The sequence below is a fragment of the Schistocerca nitens genome, chromosome 3 (genome assembly GCF_023898315.1).
Source record: "Schistocerca nitens isolate TAMUIC-IGC-003100 chromosome 3, iqSchNite1.1, whole genome shotgun sequence".
NCBI lineage: Eukaryota > Metazoa > Arthropoda > Insecta > Orthoptera > Acrididae > Schistocerca > Schistocerca nitens.
This window is the reverse complement of record NC_064616.1, coordinates 914,367,549-914,390,913: the sequence shown is the minus strand read 5'-3', so window position 1 is coordinate 914,390,913 and position 23,365 is coordinate 914,367,549. Positions and strand designations below refer to the sequence as shown.

General features: G+C 40.3%; 1 protein-coding gene across 1 annotated transcript in view; it reads left to right on the top strand.

Moving 5' to 3' along the window:
• The window catches only part of LOC126249483 (forkhead box protein P1), a 777,252-nt gene that overhangs the window by 413,373 nt on the left and 340,514 nt on the right, over positions 1-23,365 (top strand). Inside the window, exon 3 of the mRNA XM_049951136.1 lies at positions 2,365-2,484. Coding sequence (XP_049807093.1) covers positions 2,365-2,484 — 120 coding nt within the window. The remainder of the gene's footprint in view (positions 1-2,364; positions 2,485-23,365) is intronic.

The window sequence follows — 23,365 nt, the reverse complement described above, 5'->3', positions numbered from 1 at the left end:
TCCACTCAGAACCTTGTGATAAATTTGATAGGTACGCGGTAAAAGCAAGGATACCTCTATGGCACAATTCTTCTGTCGTTATATATCATTCAAATGCAAATACAGAAGCAAGAGCGTAACTCTCCGTGGGTTTTCTTAATTCATACGTGTTTGGTATTTTTAATAACCTACTGTGGCCCTTATGAAATACAAATGTTACAATATGTTTCTTTCCTTACATACTGTAATAGTTATCGCACTGAGGAAAAATTTTATTCTAACCCTAATTCTGTCAACATATGTCTGGAGAATATTCCTTCCTTGTATAAACAGCAAAAACTGCTGTCTGTACAGTCATTTTTTAATCTGTTTCAAAGACAGTGCCTTCTGCTGAAAGAAGAAAGTGCAGAACTCCGAGAAGTATTTGTTACCATTGAGTGCTAGCGTCGTGCTAGTGGCGCTGTGATAAAATAACGTTTCGAGGTGACGCAGTGGTTAGACACTGGACTCGCATTCGGAAGGACGACGGTTCAATCCCGCGTCCGGCCATCCTGATTTAGGTTTTCCGTGATTTCCCTAAATCGTTCCGGGTAAATGCCGGGATGGTTCCTTTCAAAGGGCACGGCCGACTTCCTTCCCCGTCCTTCCCTAATCCGATGAGACCGATGACTTCGCTGTTTGGTCTCCTTCCCCAAAACAACAACAACAAAATAACGTTTTTTAACCCCATCTGTGCTGAGCCAGAGTTTTCATATAGCCTCTGTATAATGCAATGCCCGGGACACAGATTCACTTCGTACGCAATCCTCGGGCTGCACACTGACGCCAAAACAGCTGTTTTCCTGGCGTTATGAAACAACTTGTTATGGCACAGTCAGCATGTGGAGCGTTTCCGCTCCATCTTGTAACTGTGCTTTCATCGTTTCAGTAACATTCTTCAAGGTAACGCGATGGAGTCCTGCATATTTTTTTATAACATATACTTAAAACAATATTACGTAGCTTGTGTTCTTTCATTGTTCTTCCTTGTGGTCTCCATTACATAACACGAAGTGAGTTTCATGGAAAGAAAGAGTCCTCCCTATATATCAGCTGTACGATTCACTAGAAAAATACTTTCAGATTAGAACTCGAGTTTCCAAAATCTTTTACTCACTCTGTATACCTTACAGCAGTTATCAGTCAATACAGTATTACTTAATCATTGCTGCCAACGCTGATAGCCTGTCATTGACATTATTCGGTTTAACCTGTGCACTTTCATTCTTCAGTGTATTGGAATTTTATAAATATTTCATGTCCCATTTTATTCTTAACTGTTGGTCTGAAGACAGTTATTTAACAGAAACAACTCACCAAGTACTAACAAAAGATGACTTGGATTGTTTTGAGTTTAGTTTTTTGATAATCCGTCGCTGTAATTCCATAGTCGCAATGCCTAAAATTACTAGATTTTATTTGTCCGTTAATTGAAAGGCACATAGGTTACGAACTCCAGTCATTGTTTCCTTGTTAGTTCCTTCAAATCGTCGCGACCATCTTGAGCTCTGGTGAATTGAAATCCAAAATTCCTAGTCGCCACCTGCTGTCAGAGAACAGCTTCTCCTTGAGTCTTAATAAACTTGTATCTTTACTTCCCGGATAACCCGGGAAACGGAATGATGCTTTAAAAATGGTCGCCATTAGAAAGCCACCATCAGAGCACGAACACAATTACATGTACGATGAGGATAAAGTCCATCGTCGACACCTGTAAGAAACTTAGATGACTTAACAGTGCTGAGTAATTCAAACAGTGCTGCAAGGACAGAGAACTTCAGTGACTGGGAAGGAATGTAAAGAGTTCCATGTTAGGTCCACTCATATTACTTTTACATGTGAATGACCTTCCAGTTTACGTACGTCAAGCAGAGTTAGTACTTTTTGCAGACGTTACAAACGGTATAGTAAATCCAAAAGGTTTTATTTTTCTGATGATCCGTCTTTCTCAAGTTCCTGTGGTCTGTCCAATTTGTACTTCAGTGATATTCTTACTATTATTGTTACTGAGTATAATTAATTGTTAATCGCTTCATAATTTGACGTTTCATTATCGTGTGGCAGTGTTCCAGTGTCGATTAAATTAAAGAAAAATAAATGTTGGTTAAAATTGGTTCAAATGGCTCTGAGCACTGTGGGATTTAACATCTATGGTTATCAGTCCCCTAGAACTTAGAACTACTTAAACCTAACTAACCTAAGGACATCACACAACACCCAGTCATCACGAGGCAGAGAAAATCCCTGACCCCGCTCTGCAAATGTTGGTTAATAGCTTATTGAACTCTGTAACGATTGTTGTGCTTAGCAAGGCATTACTTGTGACGACGCATTTGTTTTGTGCAGGATGATGGCATGATGGATCATGAAACAGACGGTGACGGCGCCATCAACCTGTCTACATCGCAGCGACCATCTGCGGCTACAACACCTAACGGCAGCGTCGAGTACGATGACCACGACCAGGTGAGCTTCTGTCGTAGTCATTCCTGTAACAAGCAAAAACGAGAAAAGGAAAACCTTTTGCTATCCTTTCCAGTGCCAAGCCATCTTATGATGCTAATGTGAGTCGGTATGCGCAGTCAATTTTTCGATTGTTGAATGAAAGCGTGACATACTGTCAAACGGTAAAACCTGCAACAACTAAATTTTAAACGTTTTTTTATGTCTCATTTTAACCACAGTGACAACGAGTCTCGTTCTGTTACAGAACATCTTCGACAGGACTCAACACCTTGAACGATTCTACAAATGTTGAGTTCGTTCCGAAGATGTTCTGAAATTGAACGGAGCTTGTTTTCATTTCAGAAAACATGCGAAGGTAGACTGTAATAAAATACTTTTTAATTTTTCGCTGTGTTTTATACCTCCTTAAAGCAGTTTGCAATGATGTTGATGTACCTATCGTTATCGCCAAGAGCCGTATCAACGCTTTTGTAGAGTAGGCAAAAAGTACGTTCCATGTAGATGTGTTACTTTTTTTTTCTCTATCCACGCTTGACGTACAAGTTTCAGTAATTTGAAACTGGAATTGTAGTATTATCTGTGGGAAAAAAATTTGTGTGAAGAGTCCTATAAGGTAATAAATAGCACATCATTCGCTTATTTCACTTCCTTGAAACCAGACTGGTCACGAATATCTGAAGTTTTCATTTGATAATCAAAAACTCGCGCCGAGACAGAGAACGTGCCGTCAAGTGTGAGTGATACAATGTGAGTAGCTGGTGGGGTTCGTGAGCACATCACAGCATCTTGCCGGCAACTTGTCTTAATGGCAGCTGCCTCCCCGCGACAGTCAACACCTTTCGCAACCTCCCTCAAAGTGCCCTGTTTACCGCCCGGCCGTGGTGTTTTCTAGGTTACTCTGCTAGCTGTTTATGTCACACAGTCCTCCCCTCGGGGTCAACAACAATGCAGCACTGTCAATAGATGTCACTTCAGACCTACATGTCGTTTTTCTTTTTAGCTTTCGAATTCTGGCACTGTCGGTTAGGTATACACGGACTTCCTATGAGTTTCTAAAATCGTTGTCCTCCCATTTATATGATATTCTCTTTCAATTTATGTACGTTATTGGGAAAAGAAAGTTTAGAAATGAGGTTTACGTTGACGAGAACTGAGTCATACTTGTACAACTAATTTCTGTACGGATGAGAAGAGGTAGTAGGATTTGATTGTTTCTGTTCATAAGCCACTGTAATTTCAAGACCTTACACGCAAGAAACAGGGTATTTTGTAGCTTAAATCAAATACTGTTTAGACTTATTGCGTTTGCAAGTTAACTTCGAGAGATAAGCCTTCCAGTGACGTGTAGTTGTGGATTCAGGTTACCTCTGCCTTGTTTAATATTGAGGTGAATAAATACGTTGTGCTTGCCCTTCGCCAAAATAACAAAAGAAAATTTATTTTTATGTTGAACTCTGTTGATAATTATTGTCTACGGAAATATCACGAAAGGAGATTTCATGAATGTGAGACGTCGAATGTAGCTAATCACTCGAAGGAAGAAAAGAATGAAGGACGATTAGGTCGTAGGGTCCCAACGGCGCCGAGGTCTCAGGAGACGGCTAACCGCTTCATTTAGTCTGTATAGTTTCTATAATGAATTTCAGTGAACCATTATTAGAATAACTATAAATGGTTCAAATGGCTCTGAGCACTATGGGACTCAACTGCTGAGGTCATTAGTCCCCTAGAACTTAGAACTAGTTAAACCTAACTAACCTAAGGACATCACAAACATCCATGCCCGAGGCAGGATTCGAACCTGCGACCGTAGCGGTCTTGCGGTTCCAGACTGCAGCGCCTTTAACCGCACGGCCACTTCGGCCGGCAGAATAACTATAGGATTGGTGTCTCACACAACGTATTCACACCTATCGACTAAAGATGCTGTGGAAAGTGTATAATTTACAATCAAAATAACTTTCATAATTTTTTGAGAGTTGATTACTCCATTTTTGTGGTTCTCTTTTATAATACCAAGAGTATTTTAAATCCCTTTCCGGTTATGTTTTAAAGAGTTAATTATTTTAAATGATATATCGAGCCTATTTCAAGCTGAATAATTTACTCCAAAATATGACTGGCTTTACAGTAACAAAATGAAAAAAATAAAAAAATAAAATCAGTTTCACTCTTGATTTATGTAATCTCCAGACGCTCAGCAGCTCATTATCTTTCCGAGATAAATAGTTAACCTTGTTCAATGAGACCTCCACAGGTTTTATACGAAAACATCGAGGCTACACGACAGTATACGGGATGTTTCACAATACCTATTACACACTTATAGGGGCTGTAGAGGAGACTTGGTAGATAAAGTTTTGTTAAGGGACCCATGTCCGGAAATGTACCATTTGGATATAACATAAGTTTGAAGATTGGATCACTTTCAAATCACCCGCTCCACGTTACACACGTAAACTGAGAATAGTGCGCTGTTATTATGTCATCACGTACCATTTTCGTCTGACCACAGCAATAGCTGCGAGAAACTGGTACGTTCGCAACTACGAGGCTTGATTGCGGTGCTCCACGGACGCGTTGCTCTCTCGACTTTGAAGAGGACGACGTTCGTCGATTTAGCCGCCGGCGAGTACTCGAAACATTGCTCCTGTTAAGCACACAGGTCACAGCTCATTGTTTCTGCAGTGTGCGTACCGTAAAGCGGGACATCTGAAACTTATCCGATCTTCAAACTTCTTTAGCATCTAAACGGTATATTTCCGGATATGGGTTCCTTATGAAAACTTTATCAAATACGTCTCCTCTACAATCGCTAGAAGCCTGTAACGGGAATTGCAAAACACCTTGTCTAATAAAGGGGATCTGTGATCACAAGCTGTTACGTCTTCATGTAGACCATTTGCGATTGAAAAACTAAATTTTGAAAACAATAACTCTGCTTTCAGATCTGTAATGCACAAACAATATTAGCAGTAATATCGACATATCTCTCAGTAGTATTTGTACTAGCGTAATATCGCTAACTCAAACGAAGAAAAATCGTAGATGCCATCTGCAACAGTAAATATCTTGCGACAATTCGAGCAACAAACAGTTCATTTTACTTGCTCACACAGTTTCTCATTAACAGGTTGAAAAGAAGCTTGTTGTGTATTTGAAATTAAACGAATTGAATTAATTCTGGCCGGCCGGAGTGGCCGTGCGGTTCTGGGCGCTGCAGTCTGGAGCCGAGCGACCGCTCCGCTCGAGGTTCGAATCCTGCCTCGGGCATGGATGTGTGTGATGTCTTTAGGTTAGTTAGGTTTAATTAGTTCTAAGTTGTAGGCGACTGATGAACTCAGAAGTTAAGTCGCATAGTGCTCAGAGCTATTTGAACCATTAATTCTAATTTGTCTCAAACACAGAAGAAACAATTTTATTAGCTGGATATTTTTCACAGCGCTGCAGACCTTTCTTTCTCCATTTACAACACATTTTTATTCTCTGTCCTGGTTTTTGTGACTGGTCTCCCGGCAAATTCTATTACGTGAATATTTCTACGTTCCTAAAATAACTCTTTGTTGTGGGATAGTCCCGTGTAATGCTTCTGAAGAATTTGCAATGACCAGACTGGTTTTTGTGACTGGTCTCCCGGCAAATTCTATTACGTGAATATTTCTACGTTCCTAAAATAACACTTTGTTGTGGGATAGTCCCGTGTAATGCTTCTGAAGAATTTGCTGTGGGGCATACAATTTTACGTTGTATAAACCACATCGAAGTACCTGATGATTATGGCACTGAAAAAACTCATTTGGGAAATCGAGTGGTCACACTGACGACGCTCAGCTGCTTCGCATTATTGAATACTATGGTCAGAGTTATGATCAAAATAGAATTTTCTGTCATATTCATAAAATCATGAAACGACTTTTTTTTAGAATTAATATGATAGTCTACGGAATATTATGAGTTAGAACAAATTATTATTTCTGTGAAGCTGTGTGTTTTGGAGCATGAAAAGCAGTTATCTAGGATTTCAAAAGAATAGTATACGTGTGACTGTAATAATTAACACGAATTAGAATGTGGCTGGAAAATACTGCGTTTATATGAGGCTCCCACAACCAGATTTCGTAGACCGATTTTACAATACCGCTTCTGGTTGCTCATGGAAACAGTCCAATATCGATTGTGGAAGTGCGGTTCTAGCTGCCGAATTTCCTTTTCAACAATTGATGTTTGCTCCCATGTAAACGCACAACCATTTTTGTAACGTGCCTGGGCTGTCAGTTTACGTCTTATTTTTTAAAATTCTGGACAGAGTGACTTTTTGTGCAGTGAAGGATATTTAATTGAGGAGAGGCCGCCATTGTGCTGCCTAAATCAGAAACCGGAAAAAGCGGTTTCCTAAACTCGGTTTTCATCTTCCAGGCGTTGTGTCTAATGTAAACGTAGCAAAAGAAAAGTCATCAAAAACTGAAAGGATTGTAGTGAGATGAGAACTGTATATGAACTATTCCTGTGGAACAACTCAGGCAGCTTGTAAGCACACGTTGCAGAAATGAAGAGCCAAGTACAGGTACATGTCTCACACCTACAAACATACTCTTACAACTCCATTTCTTGTGAAAACTCCCTCATGTCGAGAATAATCCATTGCGTCCATGTTTTTGCATTTAGTACTTTGTTACGCCGACTGATATCTCTAATTTCTGGAGAGTGCGAAAGTATGTACAGTTTAAAATTTTCGTCGACACTGGGGCTATTAGGAGTGAAGTGTTACCTCATGAATCCTCCCAGCAATCAGGAAAAGCACGAAACTCGTGAATCGATTTATCCGAACGGGGATCGGAATGATAATAATAATAATTATTATTATTATTTATCCAATGATAATTTAGCACTGCTACACAAGTGACTTTTAAAAAAGTATATAATACACAGGATGTCGATCATAGCACATGGAAACAAAATTGTGTGTCTTAATTATGTAATAAAGAAAATCTTATATTCTAAAGCTTCCACACATCTCATAACCCCTAGCACACGCAAGCGCATAGGTGCACACACACACACACGCACACACACACACACACACACACACACACACACACACAGAGAGAGAGAGAGAGAGAGAGAGTGAGAGAGAGAGAGAGACTGGATTCCATCCACGCCACTTCACACATTCAGCTTCACTCACACTATCCTTGTTGTTCCTTCGCAGGCTCACTTCGACAGCTTCCTGGTACCCGAGTGCACTGACACAATCAAAACAGAGAAGCAGCAGCAAAATCATTATTTATATGAAAGATATAGTAAACGCATCACATCACATATATTCTTGAATTCACACACACACACACACACACACACACACAGAGAGAGAGAGAGAGAGAGAGAGAGATAGATAGAGAGAGAGAGAGAGAGACTGGATTCCATCCACGCCACTTCACACATTCAGCTTCACTCACACTATCCTTGTTGTTCCTTCGCAGGCTCACTTCGACAGCTTCCTGGTACCCGAGTGCACTGACACAATCAAAACAGAGAAGCAGCAGCAAAATCATTATTTATATGAAAGATATAGTAAACGCATCACATCACATATATTCTTGAATATAATGGCTGATCTGCTTCAATGCGTGTAATTTATGTACTCCTCATTGCTACCGAAACTATTAGATCGTTTTCAAATCTTTCTAAAATAAACCTAATATTATGTTCTGTGATTCTGTATGCAACACACTGAAGATTATTTCAGATTGATACTGGGTGCTTTTCCGATACAGCGTCTATGGATTTTTTTTACATAAAAATCAGTCCTACTTGTAGTTTCATGATTAAGAACTTAATTGGTTAATGGTTTTGTGAACGTGGCATCACGGAGGATGTGAACCACTTATTCTTTGGTTTGCAACAATCGATGACAACATTGGTGGCGTGAAAATGTTCTCTTCTAACATCTGTCCTAACACTCCTGGCAACAGGAAACTATACAGTATATAAGGAATTCTTTCTCTGAAGGGTTTCACGATTGGATTTCTTAGCTGCTGCTGAATCTTCCTAGCCTGTACTCCAATAGCGACCGAGCAGCGCTGATGCAGGCAGTGTTGTCGCTGCTGGAGTACTAGTTATTCTTCGTGTTTCACTGTACCTGTTAATACATATCGATAAAACGAATATCGCACGAGACTAATTTTGGACCACTCTATCGAATGGGAACATAAAATTGATTTTTAAAAACAATTTTGTTTATAATGTACATCTACACCGGGCGTCGCATGAATGACATGATGAGCAGTATTCGTTTGGGATGACTGCAACTACACACCACAAAACCTAAATTGCAAATATCTGCCGAAGCACCAGAGAAAATGCGCCTGACGTCTCTTAGGAGGGACACCCTGTATATAACAAATTATTTAAAATTCTAAAAAAAAATTCCCTGCAGGTAAGCCATTATTGCTCCTTTTTTAAATTTTAAAGAATGGTTTGTAAAACTTGCATTGTCGTACAATAGTACGCCATACCATAACGGTGTTTGCACATCTGCATAATAAGTGCGTAGTACCATTTCAGTTGTTCCTAAGCACTCTTAAGGCACAGTATTTACTCATCTTTTGTTCAGATGACGAGTTAGCACTATTTTAGAAGAGAACGCGCCACCGGACGAGATAGGTCCGCGAAATAATTAAGCAGGCAGGCTCGTATTTGCTGCACTCTCGTAGTGGAAGGCAGCATCTGCAGTGGAGCGCAGCGCCGCAGGCCGTCAGCGGCGGCCGGTCGCATTAAAATGATAGCGCCGCGCGGGGCTTGTTGTGTGACCACTGCTTGAAAGACGGCTGCTCAATAATGCAGGCGCTCTGATTAGAGTTGCAGGCCGCAACTTGCCTTGTCTTGTCGCCGTCTTGCAACTTACTTCCCTCCTCTGCGTATTCAATTAATGCGCTTAGGCAGGACCCTCCCCGTTGCCGGTTCTCACGTCCTTCGGCCGTACACTTACCGTGCTCTCTCTAGTCCCTACGCTCCCGTTAAAATGCGGCACATGCTCCGCGAAGACGCAGCAATCAGCGGTCTCGGTAACGGACCTCAGCTCTGTATTGCAAATCGTTTCTACATTACTTTGTAACCGGTACGTCAAGTCAAGAATTCAATATCAGTTTTTCAAAGCAATTCGATGCAAAATTCTCGAAAAATAGACGTTGAAGTTTTCTGAGCGTCTTTAAAGACCTAAAGGAAGGACTTTTTTCTTCAGGCTCTGTGGTAGAATGCTCGCCTCTCAAGACAGGGATCCCGGGATTCGGTTCCAGATCAACGCGAAGTTTAAACAAAGATGCATGTTCTATGAGCATTTCTGTGAATTTTAAAACACATAAAGATGGGAAAATATCAACAGCGGTCGAGATTGGTAATCGATGGGTCCCTCGGTCGAGTCTCGTTACAGTCATTATTTTCTTCGGTTTTTCTGTTCAATTCGAATACTGGCATCATTTAAATAAAAAATTCTTTAAACAAATGCTAATTAACATATACCTAATTGTAATTTTATGAAAAATTAGTGTCTTCTTATTTCTAATTACATATTACACAAAAATCCAATTTTCATTGCAAATGTAAATTCCTAATCACCGATATTTTATAAAAGAATGTTAATAACGATTGTTTACATAAGTAAATCACAATTATTTTTTCATTCTTATTTATTTTATGGTTCACGGAAATGGCAGTAGAACGTGCCCGTTTGTTTAAAAACTATCACAGCTGGAAACTGAACAGGGGGCATCTGCCTGGTTGGCCCACCACAGAGCAACGCGGCTCCTTGAAAACCAATCTTGCTTTACGTTATTAAGGACGCTCGATAACTCGAAAGTCGATTTTCTCGAGAATTTTTGCGTGTTGCATGGAATTTCTTTGGCAGATTGAAATTTGCGTTGAGAATTTCGCGCACTATAAACATAAAAAATAAAAAATTCCGATTGCCTTGTGGTCTGTTGTAAGTGATTGTTGGTCTACTGGCGATGAAAAATCTTTGCGCTACAAACAGATTCTCACGGTTCGTCATTTGCCTATTTCATATTCCGAAAGAGTTTTAAAAATTCAGAGACTCGTTGGTGGAATCGTAACACGTCGGTATAGCCCACATGAAAGAATAATGGAGACGCTAGGGGAACGTAAATGGGTATCTTTGGAAGAAAACTGACGTCCTTCTCGCGAAACACTTTTAGGCAAATTTAGAGAACTGATATTCGAAGAATACTGTCCAACGATTCTTCTGGCATAACCGTCTGGGTCATAACGAAAAGGTAAGCGAGATCCGAGTCGTATAGATAGGCATTTTTTCCTCGCTCAATACGCGAATAAAATAGGACAGAAAATCGCTGAGTACCATTCGCAGCGCACTGTGTAGTGGCTTGCGGAACACATATCTGGATGTAGACGAGAAACAAAGATAAATTTAGTATAATCTATCCTTCAGTTTGAAGTCTTATTCTGTGGGCTACTTTTATGAAAATTGATACGTCAGTGCTTAAACACAAGAAACGCATGTAATGTCAGTCATATTGCCTATTTCAGAAATAATAAAAATGGCAAAACTGATATTAATTTCGCCTTCGGCGTCGAATGTATTCAAATCTCTATTCAAAGATAGTTTCGGCAGTGAAGACGAAAGCAAACGTTTGGCGTCAGTATTCACATTTTGCCGTTGTTATTATAACTGTTGTTTGGTCTGGTGTACGTTCATCCTGAGACTTCCATTTAAAAATACCGAGTGTGCGAAGCTGAATCAAAATCATAGAGGTAAATTTTTATTTGCGTCAACATTCAGTTATTTCTTTCGAAATCAAATATGTCTAAAAATACATCGTTCGCGGTAATTTGAATGTTACGAAATATACGGAATGTTTCAAAGTCTTTACACCAAACGCCTAGGAATGATATCACGTCACAGGGATCTTTTGTTAAAGACAAAATGTTCGCTGGCGCTACCCTTCCTTTAGTATACGCGGGCCCTGGCACGTCGAGATTTCATCGAACTAGCAGGGTCTACTGACCAGGTGTGCTACATACGTACCTGCGCCAGTGAACTGATACACTGATTATCAACAAGAAAGCCTTAACAGTGGGTGTCTCTAAGCGGAGAAAGATATTTTGGAAGGGAATGGGGAACTTTAATTTTGCTGGGCGTACCCCTTTTGATGCTGAGCAGACGACTGGATTACCGGCAACACACAAGGCACACACACACTAGTGCTACGTAGGAAATAATTAAACGATGCGAGCAAAATAAAAACTGTTAAATTAACAGAAAGTATGGTGTTACTACCACTGCCTAATTCCTGGTAGCGTTGACCACAGCTGTAAACAGAGGCCTTTGCATTTAATCGCTAATTGTTCAAATGGCTCTGAGCACTATGGGACTTAACATCTATGGTCATCAGTCCCCTAGAACTTAGAATTACTTAAACCTAACTAACCTAAGGACATCACACACATCCATGCCCGAGGCAGGATTCGAACCTGCGACCGTAGCGGTCACGCGGTTCCAGACTCAAGCGTCTAGAACCGCACGGCCACACCGGCCGGCAAACCTTTACAGGATGTACATATAGGTCTTACATGAAGCCATGCAAAATTACAGCTCGATACGTAGTATGGTGAGGCCACTAGCCATGCTTTTGTAAAGTCCAATTATTCCGTATCGCAACAGATGTGAATAGATCAAGTTTGCTTTAATGTTGCTAATGATCTAAGGGGACTTCATTGCTGAAACTTGATGGTTCTGTTCAACTTTTTTAGGTACAACAGCCTAGTTGCTGAGCATATGCCCAATGTACAACCCATCACAATTTATTATCAAAGTTGTTCACAAATCTTGTCATGACAAATTTGGCACATGTTTTGGCAGCTAGTATCATACGATGCAATGACTTTCTGATGCAGATTTTTTTCCTAATTTGCAGCCAACCATCATGTTACGAGTAGGTGGCGAAAAATGTTCTGGTGAATTCCAAAATGAACAGATAAACATTTCTGACCAATTTAATTTTTATTTTTAGAAAAAAAGACAACTAATAACAGCTTTAACAGATTTTACATAATTTTCAAATATCGATATTCAAAAAGTCCACACATTCTTCGCTCTTAATAGAAGTTACGTGTTTTTTGAACTTATTTATTATCTCTGAACTGGTTTGCCTCAAAAACGAAACAAACTTTTCCTAATCAAACAAAATGAGCTGTTTTCAATTATGTAAAGAAAAATCAAATCTGAGACGAGCCTTTTTGAGACATAGATTTTTGAAAATTATAAAAAATCGACGAATAGATTTTTTGAATCGACTTTAATCTTCGATAACTCAGTAAGTATTTGCGCAATCAAGACGCCGCTTGCACAGCCTTATGACATGCTGACTGACTGCAAATGAGGAGAAAATTACCACCAGAAAGTCGTTCTATCATAAGTTACAAGTGGCAGAACACATAGCAAATTGTGATAAATCTGCCGTACACTCAGCAACTAGGACGTTGTACCTAAAGAGTTGAGTAGAATCACCAGGTTTCAGGAGGGAATTCTCCTTATATATGAGCAATAGTAAAACAAACTTAGTCATTTATTCATATCTGTCACGATATGGAAAAACTGGCCTTTACAAGGCATGGCTAGTGGTTCCACCATACTTATTATCAATCTGCATGGATTCATGTAAGACCCAAATATAAATCCTGTAAAAATTTCAGGAAAATTGGAGAGGGCTGATTGGCGATCTTGTTTAAATTTAGACCTCTTGGCATTCAGTGACCCAGCACATCAGCACATATTGTTCGATGTAGTTGCCACCTGCAGTACAGCTGATATTTCACAAGTTTGACATCTGAAATTTTTGAGCTCTGCAGTTGTCAAGTCTCTGTGAAACTGCAATCAGAAACACACAATGTATCACTGTTTAGCCGGCCGCGGTGGTCTCGCGGTTCTAGGCGCGCAGTCCGGAACCGTGCGACTGCTACGGTCGCAGGTTTGAATCCTGCCTCGGGCATGGATGTGTGTGATGTCCTTAGGTTAGTTAGGTTTAAGTAGTTCTAAGTTCTAGGGGACTTATGACCACAGCAGTTGAGTCCCATAGTGCTCAGAGCCATTTGAACCATTTTTTTTATCACTGTTTACGAAACATTCAACTGTTCCGCCATCTTGTTTTATGCGTATAAGACGGGGTCTTTCAAGACGTTGTCCATTAACATACAGTACCGTGAATAACATTCTAAATATATTTTTTAAATATTTGTAGGTGACGTGTTATACAGGATTTTTTTTCCTTCTAGGTAACATTCATTTCTTGGTTAACGTCTTCTTCGGTCTTTACGTAATTCTGATGATTTGTCGATACTAAACTGTTTTGAGAAACAGCTGTCACACCGTAGTGGGTTATACTGCCAGACTCAGTTGCAAGATCGGCTCAGAATACAAGTGGAAAATGTGTGAAATGTATAGAACTAGAGGAATAATGGAGTTGCAATATTATCTGCGATCAACTGTCAGTAAAGCTGTTGGACTCTGCAGTGGGTAAGCACCAATTATCCAAAATCAGTGACGTGCCAGAACATTGTTTCTATGAAATATGCCCCAAAAAATCTGGTAAGACATATAATCGGAGAGGAACTGATAAAAAACCGTTAAAGCGAGTTGCTGAATCGGAAATAAATTTTGTTCCGATCTGACCTCTGTTTCTTTGATGTGAGGTATGTTATCACCATCAACAGAACGAACAGGGAAATTCTGTGATTCCTACGTTCAAATGGTTCAAATGGCTCTGAGCACTATGGGACTTAACATCTATGGTCATCAGTCCCCTAGAACTTAGAACTACTTAAACCTAACTAACCTAAGGACACCACACAACACCCAGCCATCACGAGGCAGAGAAAATCCCTGACCCCGCCGGGAATCGAACCCGGGAACCCGGGCGTGGGAAGCTAGAACGCTACCGCACGACCACGAGATGCGGGCATTCCTACGTAGAATATACGTACTTCGTGGACATATATTACAGCGTGTTCATTTATGTAAGATGCAAAGGTAGTTAATGCAAGAAAAACAACGCGAAGTACAATAAGATGCAAACTGTAATGGGTGTGTGAGTCTTAGAAAAGTTTTACTGTTGCCTACGTTGCGGATTTTTAAGAATAGGAACTTTCGAATCCGCCGCACTAACAGGACAATTAAAATCGAAACAGCAAAAGTGTAACGCATAATACACTAAACACCTATGAGTCATGTTAGTACTAAGGACGACGGACACCAGACTACACCAGCTTTTGCGTCACAGTAAAAATTTCCAAGACTCGGTGTTATTTTAGTAGATTTCGTACAGGTGGCAATAGTATGTAAAATACCGGTTCAAGATACTTTACAGCGTGACTTGGAAGACGATACTGCACAACAAAGAAGAGGGAGAAGTCGGTAATGACCAGAGTTCCGATCACTCGCTCTGTTCCCCTCGCAGATAAGCGCTCTTTCCCTCCGGGCAACACAGCGCCAAAAGATCCATACGGTTTTGCATTTACTGCTTACGGCCTATAAAAAGTTAACAAGTTTAAATACAGAAAGCTGACTCGACAATAAATGTTTCTGGAGTTGATGAGAAAAACAGTGGGTATGAGGCCTGCAGGGTTATGCTAAATACGTGTGTCGCGCTGCGCGGGGCGCCTACTTCCAATCAGGAGCCGCACACCCCTCGCTCTTCTTCTCCCTTCTTAATTGAAAGAGTTCGCCGAGCCAGATGGTTCCAATATAAAAAATGCCAAGAGATAATCCTTGTATTTTTCTGTATGACGTTTGTTAGACGAACAATAAAGTTGGCCCACCCCAGACAGAGGGTGGCCCGCTCGCAAACATCATTTTTTTCCTCCGACTTATTTTCCGAACTCATATTAAGTTTCGAGAGTTTCATTAATGATAGATGTCTTCGATGAACTTTTTGAAAATTAAGATATTTGCACGCCGCTATAATTAGAAATGAAGCCAATTTTTCATCCTTTGTTTTCAGCACTTTTCTTCGCCTTTAATTAGAGGGTGACAAATGCCAGGTGGGCGACGCACCGACGCTGATGCCGGAATTAAAAAGCGCTTTTAAAGATAATTTGATGTGAATTAGGTGACCTTCCCTGTGCACCCTTATTTGTCATATTCTTCAGCGAACTTGACTCGCAGGGAACGCACTGCTCTGCTGTGACATTCGCAATCAGAGTCGTGCGTTTCATCTAAGCTAGACGTCTCATTAAAATATCCGACCGATCTCTAATTTAGTGCCAAACCGATATTGTTTTCCGCCAGTGCGATTTAAAGAATTACGCGTAATTTTAAAGGATGCTCTGGACATAGATATAGGAGCAAGGAATAATAGAAACTAGAACACCTTCAAAATTGTAGGCTACATTCGCTCTTGTAACTTACCAGGAAGTTGTTTATTTATTTTCTGCGCGACCTTAAGGTGACCTCCTTGAGCTGAAATTGCATTCCTTCTCACTTATAATTCACGAACATATTAAATTGGATGCACTTGTTTCAGCAAGGTAATGCTGTTTGTAAAAGTGAGTCACATGAGGATCGATGAAATTCCGTAGACTGTGAAAGGAGCTATATATCACAATATCCGCCCAAAGTATCAGTAGGTTTATCACAGACAAAATGAAACTCGTATTACTAGTCGCAGCTTAAATTCTCGAAGTCTGTTAACGCGAAGGAGAACTCTTAGGAGCTAAATCAGTGGTGCATAAATATATTCATTATTGCCTCTGGTATCATTGACTTCAGTTGGTCTCTAAAGAAAGAAAGACAGATAGTTCTCAGATGTCGCTCTTGACATCTTGAACAACAATCAACAACAATAAACAATAAAAAACAATAAAACAATAAACGACGAGTGGAGAAAATTATTTAGTTTTTCCAGGTATAAGTAACATCATATCTTGCTTTACAAAAAATATTTCTAAAACACTTCAATACAAAGAAACTTATGAAAACTGCTTCAGCACTACATATTCGCAAAAATGTCTACAACATTCTATGACTCATATTAATTTTTAAACACAAATATCTCAACTGTTTATGTATCTACTGAAAAAGTGTGCCGCATTGTCACAGTCTTGCTTACCAATCAGCAACAAGAAACTCTTGTATCATAAACCATTTCCATCACACTCTCCGGTCTACATTCCTCAGTTCTTCGTTTGTACTTTTTTATAGTACCTTGCTATGCAGGTGAGGGGAATTATTAGATCCCAGGAAGTACGTAAGGTGAGGAACAAAATGCAGTGTCAAGTTCGTAAAAATGTCTCTGGGCTAAAAGACTGCATTCGGCTAAATGTGAAATGATGATTATTTCTTCACTTCACGTAGAATATTAGATAGAGGAAAAATACAAAAATTGAGGATTTTGTTTCTTTTGAGACGTCAAGTATTGAATCATCACGATAATATATCTCGTTAATGGATTCTTCCGCTGCTGCTTCTTGGTGGAACAGTTTTATGTCTAAAGGTGAAAAGCAAACAAACTGCGTCTTGTTCCACTAATATTTGATTATTACTAACCGGATTCCGGCTTCTTAGGCCATCATCAGATGACAACTGACTAGCGACTAGTGCGCAAGAAATCGACATGTTAACAACTACACTGAATCTTTCGTCGTGAGATTAAGCGGGAAATGTTGCATGTCAGATATGTTGCACTAGTTACTGGCATCTAGTTACTGTAGGTCGGCCGGTGTGACCGAGCGGTTGTTGGCGCTTCAGTCCGGAACCGAGCTGCTGCTACGGTCGCAGGTTCGAATCCTGCCTCGGGCATAGATGTGTGTGATGTCCTTAGGTTATCTAGGTAGTTAAGTTTAAGTAGTTCTAAGTCTATGGGACTGATGATCTCAGATGTTAAGTCCCATAGTGCCTAGAGCCACTTGAAAAAAAAAAAAAAAAACTGTAGGGTGGCACAGCTGTATACTGAAAGAAGGTGAGAAAGGACATAAACAGTGGCCACAATACTAGAGAGACGTCTTATAATTTTGAATCTGTTGTACTCTTTCTACAGGAAAGCCAATACTTATTCATGGTCCTATTCCTTGTATAACGAATCACATATTCTTGGTATCATAACTGATGCCTTTTGTACTTTTCCCCAGTGTTACTACGTCAAGACTTCTTTTTCATTACATTCATACAACCTGTGTACTTCAATATACTGTGTTTTCGCCTTGTGCTGTTTAGGTACCATGGCGAGCTAACATCCCAAAGATGTTCGTGCTCACATGCGGTTCCCCTTCATCGAAATGTCTTGACTCAAACTCGTTTAGAGGTTGAACCGCACGTGTCGCATTACACACCCTAAATTGGACACTTGTGACCCTTTGGTTAAATTGTCTTGCTGATGGCAAGTCTGCGAAATACAAAGTTAATATAACATATGATAACAGTAATAATAATATCAGGAACTAAATTTTAAAATATAGTTCGGTCTCTATGCACAAAAATCACAGGTTTATTGGAAACAACAAGTAGGCAAAATCTTTACTGGAAATTTAAGGTGCAGATTATAACCTTGAAAAATAATTCGTTCAAGTGACGAGGATGGCGTATCTTATGCTTAAAGTTATTGTAAGGGATCTTTTTGGGCTTTGGTGGATGGACACTAACTGTCTACAAAATATTATTACTGCTTACTGCCTTTTCTATGCCAGGGGATTGGTGATTCTATTGCAGAAAGTGGTTTGCAAATGTAATGTACGTATGTGTTTCTACTTTTCAGTACTTTAGAGGTTCAAAGTATCTTATTCTAAACTTCTCACGTATGCTGAATGACAGTAGTTGAAGGTTAATTGGCGTATGTTTACACAGCCTGAAATAAATTCAGCAAAACCGATTTCGAGTTCTTATAGAGGTGTGATTCGAGTTCTATTAAAAAATCCGATTATCACGTTAAAGATCCAGTTCTGGCTCAAGTAAAACTAGAAGTGACACTTTGATATTTGACGTCTGCTGATTACATCTTTCCAATAATTAGACCTACTGGTATACTGCGTTTTGAAAAGTACAGTTTCAAAGTTTTTGTGTAATATGTTGGATGCTATTTACGGTGTCCTAAATACTAATTTAAAAGTTAATATTTTCACTCTTGCACCCCAAATACTAAGATTTTTTTTTTAAATTTATTCTATACCAAATGTTGGAGCTATGCTTCGTGCAAGTGCACTAAAGGACGCTGTAATATAGTTGATTTTCTTTATTAAAAACTATCCTCAATCTGAAATAATACTGGCAACAGACATTTTGTTACTTCCTTTCTCAGATCCACTGGGAAAGTGTTTACAGTGCAGTGAATCTTACAGTACTCGCCACGTTCTTTTCGAGACAGCCTTATAGCTCATTTACAGGCCCCCGGTATATTTTTAATGGCAAACGCCGCATTCCAGTACTCGTATCCAACCACAGAAGAATCGTGGTATCAATTTAAAGGTTAAAATTTAACCTACTTCATACACAGAGTAGATTCTAACCTAACCTCCTCGACCCCGCCTAAAACTGACGAATGAGATCGGGAGCACCGTGACCAAGCTGTTGACCGATGTTATCGGGCGACCTCTGATGACAGTGTCTGTTGTCGGTGCCACTATAAAAGCAACCTAATAGTTGGCACACACTGCGTTGGCTCCATAACGGTAATCTTAAGTCGCTCAAAATACTCCTTTTGGGCTTCTGGAGAATTCAATATTACAGCGCATTTGAAAATAAAATGAAGTGAAAGCGAATAGGTGTCGCTGTGTAGCTGTTGAGTTACTTCAAATTTCTTCATTTTGACTGTTACACACCTTTTAGAGCTCGATCTTCTTCTGCCCTACTACGGCGAGTAATGCTTCCCTCTGATTTGTCCTTCCAGATCATCCCAGTCACGAAAATAAGTAAGAATAACTGTCACGAAAAGTACACCTTGACTTGACTGTGAAAACATGTGGACTAGTCATTGGTATCACCTGAATGACAAATCCATCAGGGACATTTCAACCCTTCTGATGCTGTCCAAGTGGAATGTTGGTGGTGTGACTGCGAAGTAGAAACGCGAAGGAACAACTGACACCAGGCAGACCTCATGCACTGACGGATAGGGACCGTCGAACATTACGGAAGATGGTTCTAGAAAATCACACCAAATCAACGGAAGGAATCACTCGCGGGTTCCAGAGTGCTGCCAGCAGTTCAGCTAGCACAATGATTGTGCGTAGGGAGTTCAAGGAGTGGGGTACGATGGTCGAGCATCTCGTCATAAGTCACAAATTCCTGCCCTCATGTGCTGAGCGACGGTTACGGTGGGGTAAAGAGCGATGCCACTGGATAGTGGATGACTGGAAATTGATTTGGAGTGATGATTCACGCAGTACCGATCCTATGGGAAGGTGTGGTTTTCTGAATGCCTGGAGAACCTTACATGGCCAACAGTGAAGTTCAGAGGAGCTGCTGTTACGAAGCCGGCCGCGGTGGTCTAGCGGTTCTAGGCGCGCAGTCCGGAACCGCGCGACTGCTACGGTCGCAGGTTCGAATCCTGCCTCGGGCATGGATGTGTGTGATGTCCTTAGGTTAGTTAGGTTTAAGTAGTTCTAAGTTCTAGGGGACTGATGACCACAGATGTTAAGTCCCGTAGTGCTCAGAGCCATTTGAACCAATTTTTGCTGTTACGATATGGGCGTATTAGTTACGTTTGTGTTATGGTCTCCTCACTGCTCAAGCCAAGGCTCACATTTTACAGCACACTGTACTGAGTATAGTAGAGGAACAGTTCGGAGACGATGACTGTTTCAGTATGACAATGCATCCTGTCATAATGCAGCATCTGTGGGGCAATCGTTTGTGGACAATAACATTCCTGAAATGCACTGGCCTGTCCAAAGTCCCGTTCTCAACCCAATGGAGCACCTTCGCTGTATAACCCAACGTCCGACATCACTGACTCCTCTGGTTTTGGCTCTAGAGGAAGAATGGGCTTCCATTCCTCTGCAGACGTTTAGACACTCCACTGAACGCGTCCCCAGCAGATTTCAAGTCGTCATAAAGGTGACAGGTGGACACACCTCATATTAATGTCCACTGATAGATGCCCCCAGTACCTCTCATCAGTGTATTAAGACTCTCTTTCTACACATAATGCATAAAAGTAAAAGAAAGACACATATAAAAATCATCTAAATTTTAACCTGAAGTGTAATTTTTCCATTCAACTTTCTCGGAATATTTTATAGAAAATGATAAGAAGTTCGTAAAGAGCGCAACGATTATTACAGTGGTGTATTTGTTATAAAAATATCTATCGCATTGCCTTAATTTCGATGCCTCAGTTGCATAAAAAGGAGAGGGGCCGTGTTACGTATTCTGATCTTTAATTATTTCCTTACATGTGTCTCAAGGTGCATATTAATACATCCATTCAGTTTGTTATATTTCTGTACATTGTCTTCTATATCAGCAGTAGTCCTGTTAACAAATATACATGGTGTATCAAAAAGAATAATCCGATTTTAAAAAATCGTAACTATTATGTCATTTGATATTTGTGCGTGAACAACGTACTGTTGGAAAGAACAAACTCTTGAGTTTTACATGGCACACCAAAAAGAATCATGCGATTAAAAAAATCGTAACTATTATGTTATTTGAGACAAGGAGTACGGTTCATTTTTCTTTGCCGGGAACGCTATTACAGGAAGCACATATCTCTATATGCTTGAGAACTTTCTTTCCCCACAGTTGGAGAATGACTCGAACGACTTCATTTACCAACAGGATGGGGAACCGCCACACTGGCATCTGGAAGTGCGGGAATTTTTAAATCGAAGGATTACTGATCGATGGATCGGTCGCACCGGGCCAAATGATTCAGCCTTACATTACTGGCCTCCGAGGTCACCGGACCTGACTCTATGTGATTATTTCTTGTGGGTGTTTATAAAAGACTCTGTTAATGTGCCCCCGTTACCAACAAAAATGAATAAACTGAGACATCGCATAACATGAGCTGTGAAAGCTTTAACTCAATACATGCTCCCTGCAATGTGGGAACAATTTGAATACCGCATTGACATATGCCGTGCATCTCAAGGTGGGCAACTGAACACCTATGAAAAGGTATGAAAAAATTTTTGAGTTTCCCGTTCATCAAGAAACAAAATTCGTTGTATATGTTTATTAGTTTCAGAAATATACACATTGCAAATAGGATCATTCTTTTTGATACACCCTGTATTGCAACCCAGGTATATGCATGAAGGTAACTGTTGTGTTTTTTGCTCATTATCAACTGCTTTTGCTCTCCCTAAATATGTTCCTCTCATAGCCATTGTCTTAGTTTACCTATTTGACAGTGTCATGTATTTTGTTCGATTTCCTTACATTTATTTTTAAGTTTTCTTCCGAATCTGCTACTAACACCTAGCTGTTCGCGAAAGATCGTCTCGCGTTTAAAAATACTATTATAAAGCTAAAGCAAAGTGAGATGTCGGTCAACTGCAGCGACAAGGGGTCAGCAGTTCCATTAGTTTCGGAACTTTTGTTTTTTATCCAGTCTCGTAGGGAAGAGGAAGAAGAAGAAGATAAACATACTTGAGAATTACATCTCTTTTCGTCTAAACGGTCAGAGAGTAATTGCGCCATATTTTGGGGCCAACAGTTTGGAACTGAAAAGCGAATACATCGACACGAAACAGAGTATAAATGTTGTTACGAATACAGTAGAGACACGGACAGAAGCTTTCTCAAGAAATAGTTATCTCCGCGCGTCGATGTGTAGAGGCGCTTCGTTTTCCGCTTTGCAGAGCGCCGGCTTTTGTTTCCCGTATTCTTTGCACAAAAAAGAGAAGAGTGTATGTGTAGCAGCTTTGTTGGCTTTTTCATTGTGTGTTAAAGCGCGTCGCCGACGTTATGAAGGCAGAGCGCGACTGCTCTGAGGACCAACAAGTGCGGCCGGACCCTCGCAGCCCCGCAGGCGCGATTGAAAATTCCGAGGGAGCGCTGACCACGCCTCATACAACACAAATGTTACACTTTTGCGCAGTTACGCTAAAAGCCGGGGGAGTGCTTCCCCACTCCGTCTCGATCTCAGGTCCGCGGGTTGAGCTCTCCGTGCCCCAGCACTGCACTCGAAAGTACATTCCGTGAGAAACATTCCCCTTTCTGTCAGAATGACAGGGCGAGACGCAAAAGAAGTTGTAAAGATGTAGCACTAGAGGCTCATTTTTGTCCATTAAAATCGACTATGTACAAAAAGCAATGCGAAAACAAGAAAAAATATCCAGTAAACATGGGCTGTAAAATGCGTACCTCGCATTTATTCAGTAGAACAGATGTGTTTCATACGAGCGAAGATGAAGAAGTGTTCATAGCTCTTAAGGAATGCACTTCAGAGCCCATCTTTACTGTTTTTTTCTTTTTTTTTCATATTACCACATTTCAGAATATGAAAAGTAGCGAGTTTGCAGTAGAAGAGATTAGCATCGAAATTGAAGAAGTGCTCAAAGCCCTTACGATATACGTTTCAGAGCACATGTTTACTGAGATTTTTTTGCTTTTAGCTTTGTGTACTTTCAGTTGTATGGATTTACGCCATTAATTATGATGCACCCTTTATTTATGAAAGAGACTACCTTACATTGTGAAATAAGTGTACTTCCAAATCTTCCAACCCGTCTGCCATCTTATCAATGGGCAAAACTAATAACATTTGACTGGATTCCCGGAATTTTGTTGACCTAGGATTGCAGTGTGAAACACGCTCTTGCGTCTATTACAGTCTTTTTTGCGCTACTCGTCAGAGCTGATGTTGAGCTGAGTAATCTCAAAATATTTATTTACTCTTCCACCCATGCAAGT